The sequence below is a fragment of the Corvus brachyrhynchos genome, unplaced genomic scaffold, assembly GCF_000691975.1.
Source record: "Corvus brachyrhynchos isolate BGI_N302 unplaced genomic scaffold, ASM69197v1 scaffold15, whole genome shotgun sequence".
In the NCBI taxonomy this organism is placed as follows: Eukaryota; Metazoa; Chordata; class Aves; order Passeriformes; family Corvidae; genus Corvus; species Corvus brachyrhynchos.
The window spans coordinates 2,739,020-2,742,950 of NW_008238349.1; the positions used below are offsets into that span (position 1 = coordinate 2,739,020).

A 3,931-nucleotide genomic window follows, 5' to 3' on the forward strand; every position below is an offset into this window, starting at 1 on the left:
GCAGCGCCTCGCGCTGCTCTGGGAAGGCCCCGCTGGCGGCGCCTCGCCAGCCCTGGAATCAACTGGGCGTGCGCTGTTTTGGTTTTCTTCTTAAATGTGTCATCCCAGAGGCGTTACCAACCTCTCTGATGGGGCCAGCAGCATGTCCATCTTCAGAGCCATCAGAGACTGGCTCTGTTGGACATGGTGGAAGCTTCTAGCAGCTTCTCACAGAAGCCACTTCTGTGGCCCTCCCCCACTACCAAAAAAACCAGGCCATGCCAAATCAACACAGCTTGGCTCCTCGTGCACTGTCCCATGCCTCAGTGCTGTGCCTGGTCCCCTGTGGCAGGGCAGTGACAGCCCACCAGTGTTGCCTCTGGCTGGGGCTCAGCCCAGGCAGGTGCCTGGCTGCGGACTCCAACGCACATGATGAGCACAGAGCCTGACTGGCAATCAGGGCCTTTGTTGCCAGGCTGAGCCCAAAGTGGGACTTAGGAAAGCAGCAGGTGCTTTATGAAACTCCAGATATTCCAGTGACTACCATCTCCTCACATGCCAATAAAGTCACAGTGGCTGGTCCCCTATTTATCCTAGTTTTAAACTTGCTTTAACTAGTAATACTGGAATATTGGCCATAAATGAGGGCTGAAGTTTGGCATAAGGCCAGGTAGCCTCAGTGGGGGAGGATGATCAGACAGTGCAAGCTAATGACCTTTATTTTGGGGTGTTTTGTAGCCTGAGCTAGGGCTTTTTGTTGCTTGGGATGATTTCCAGTCTACATACCAGTGACAAGATGCAAGTTCGGCAGGCAACTGGGAAAGAGGAAAAGAATTACACAGGGTCTGAGAGCACAAGAAGAGTCTGATACCAACCCAAAAGCTAAAAACAGCACAATGGATATGCCACAGCAGGGAATAAGCACCCCAGGATTCCCAGGGGTGCCCAGGAGGCTGCAGCTGGAGGAACCAGGCTGTTCATCAGGAACCATCCCTGGGGGATGGGGAGCACCACCCCCTGGACTTACCATCCATTGTGTGATACTAAGGGAAGGAACAGAAGAGCCTGGGATAAAACACGTGAGAGCTCAGGCCTCCTGTCCCTTTTTCCAGTGAGGGCTCGAGAATGGGGGAGGTGGATAAGGAATGACAAAGGGCACAATGGCCTCTGAGGTTGTGAGAAGGGTGGACACAAGTGCAGGCTGATGTGACCAGTGAGTGGGGGGTGTGGCCCCGGGGGCCGCAAAAGCCACAAGCAAGCCCAGCTGGCCACAGGGTATAACCCTCCATGGGATGAGGGCTTTGCTGCTGGCATGAGGCATCTCTGGGCACCTCATGAGCCTTCCCCATGTGCAGGGCCAAACTGGTCCCTGGTACATCTCTTGAGGGAAACACACACTCATGGCAGGCTCTGTACCCCTTGCAGGAGCTCTCAATTTCCCCAGGGAAGTGATGGCCTAAGCCAAGTATGAATTAAAGGTCTGGGGGCTCCTCAGGCTGGAGGGCCCTCCTTGGCTGCCAGTCACCTCCAAGCCTGGCAAGTGCCTCCTGGTAACCCTTTCCTCCCTGCTTGTCCCATGCTGCTGTTCACAGCCAGAGCCAAGGGGCAGAGCATGGAAAGAGCACACACAGAGCATGGAAAGAGCCTTTATTTAGGAAGCATTTGGCACCCAGTGCTCCTGTGCTCTTTTCCCTGCTGTCTCTCCCAGCTAAGCCCACTGACATCCCTACAAGCCACCCACCCCCACCTCCTGTCACTGTTCCTCTTGCTGTGGATGCAGAGACCTCCCCCCAGCAGTTCCCCAAATGCAGGACCCCCTACCCAGCCATGGCACCTGCCCCAACCAAGTACCTCCATCCCTCTGTGAGCACCCACCCATGTGCCTGCCCCACAGACCCCACAGCCCTTTGGAGCTGTGCCTACACCACCCACCACCCCTCATGTTCCCTGCCCACGTGTTCCTGCACGAGGCCTGTGGAGGAGCAGGGACATCCCACATCCCTGCCCTGCTACCGGTGCGGAGGCTCCTGCTTCTGGTGTTGCAGCTGCTGCTGCCCACGGCCGGGCTGGGGACTGAGCAGGGGGATGTGTCCAACAAGGCGTAGGGGAGAGCCCAGGCTGGGAATTTCGGAGCAGGGAGATGCTGGCTGTTGTCCCAGAGCTGGAAGATGGTGCTTGGGAGGTGCAGCTGGCACAGGAAAGGGCACAACAGCCTCCGAGGGGATGAGGAAGGCAGGCACAAAGCCGTAGGAGAGATCAAAGGCTTTGGGGGCTATTCCACACTGCAATGGGGCAAGGTGGGCTAGTGCCAGGCTAGCTGGGGTACCTGGGCACCCCACAGGGCCCACAGGGTTCCTGCCCACCTGGTCCTTCTGCACCTGATCCTTCTGCAGTAGCTCCTGCAGTTTCTCCAGCTGCGTCCGGCAGACGTGGGAGTGTGTGCGGCTCTGGCAGAAGGACTCCAGAAAGGACTCGAGGGGCAGGTCCTGGGCCAGGAACTGCTTTATCTGTACCTGTGGGATGGGCAGTGGGACCAGAAGGAGCACCCCCTGGACCCTGGACACTTCTGCAGGCCCTGGCATATGGGAGGGCATGGAGAGCAGTCCATGGCCCCGGTGAGGAAGGGACAACAGCACAGGGGTCTCAGCTAACTCACCTCTGACTCTGCTTCAGAGGCATCAAGCTTGGCTTGGAGCTGGTCCAGGGCACTCTGTGGGCTCCACTTCTCCAGATAAGCCTCTGTGTGTCAGAAGGGGATGGAGCTGCCAACCTTCCCCTGGATGCCCCCACTGCTAGGGTTGCTGTCTTTCCCATCCCCAAGCATCCGCTCCCCCACTTCCTTGAACTCAAACACCCCCAAACACATCCCTGGAGCCACCTGCACACCATGGCTTCCATCCCACCCTGGCACAGGTTGCCCAGAGAAGCTGTGGATGACTCATCCTTGTAATTGCTCAGGCCCAGGTTGGACTGGGCTTGGAGCAACCTGGTTTAGGGGAAGGTGTCTCTCCCCTCAGCAAAGGGTGGAATGAGATGATCTTTAAGGTGCCTTCCAACCCAAATGGTTCTGTGATTCTATGACTGGTCCCAGCTAAGGATTTGCTATGTCACAGGGAGCATCATCCCCCACCACTCCTGATCATGGCTGGACCATTTCCCTGGGGTAGGTCCAAGGATACTGAGCCCACCTGGACCCTCATATTAACAGGGGTTGCTCTGGGTGTGCCAGGCTCTGCCCCAGCCCATAGGCTGCACTCCACTCACCCAGGCGCTGCTGCTTGTCCCAACATGCCTCTCGGATCTCCTGCAGCTCCTGGTACTTGATGGCCAGGGAAGCCTTCCCATCCTCCAGCCGTGGGCGCAGGGACAGATTCACCCTGGCCTGGGTGCAGTTTGAAGCCAAACACATTTCCCGCTCCAGCTGCAGACTCTGGAACTGTGGGAATGGGATGGGAGCCGTGTGTGTCAGCAATGAGAAATGGGCAGAAACAGTCAGATCCAGCACCTTGCTGGGCAGGGATCCATATCCATCGGAGGGTGAGCCCTCTTTTTCTGCACTGTCTCCATCCCTCTGCTTTGCCTGGAAAGGGGGTGCATCCCGGGGGAATGCAACGGCTGGAGCCGGGCCATGCAAGGTGGCTCAACCTGACCGTGGCAAACCTCAGCGCCGGCTGCCCAGCCCCTCTGCAGGGAAAGGGCTTGGCAGAGGACATGGATGTCACGGAAGGGACAGCACCCTCCCCTCGATGCGCACACACCGTCTGCACTCGGGGACACCTAGGGAAGACGCTGAAATCGGGCCGAGAGCGATTCCAGAATAACCTGCGCCCGTTTCTGCAGCGGAGCCGGGAAAGCGCGGAGCTCATCCCGGCTGCGGAAAACGAGAGCAGGCTGGAGGGCGGGCGAAGGGCCGGGGCCTCACCAGATCTCGGGGATGCGGGGGCAGCGGGGG

At 58.3% G+C, this 3,931-nt stretch overlaps 1 protein-coding gene across 2 annotated transcripts in view; it reads right to left on the reverse strand.

The window, feature by feature from the left end:
- Positions 1-1,609: 1,609 nt before the first annotated feature.
- Positions 1,610-3,931, reverse strand: part of VPS37D (VPS37D, ESCRT-I subunit) — a 3,412-nt gene continuing 1,090 nt past the window's right edge. Inside the window, exons 2-5 of one of the 2 annotated variants that reach the window (XM_017735325.1) lie at positions 3,244-3,415; positions 2,636-2,718; positions 2,343-2,492; positions 1,610-2,261 (exon numbers count right to left, since the gene is read on the reverse strand). In XM_017735325.1, coding sequence (XP_017590814.1) covers positions 1,989-2,261; positions 2,343-2,492; positions 2,636-2,718; positions 3,244-3,415 — 678 coding nt within the window. In that variant the 3' untranslated portion in view covers positions 1,610-1,988. Of the gene's footprint in view, positions 2,493-2,635; positions 2,719-3,243; positions 3,416-3,931 lie in introns of both variants that reach the window. The other variant, XM_017735324.1, reaches the window with a different exon arrangement.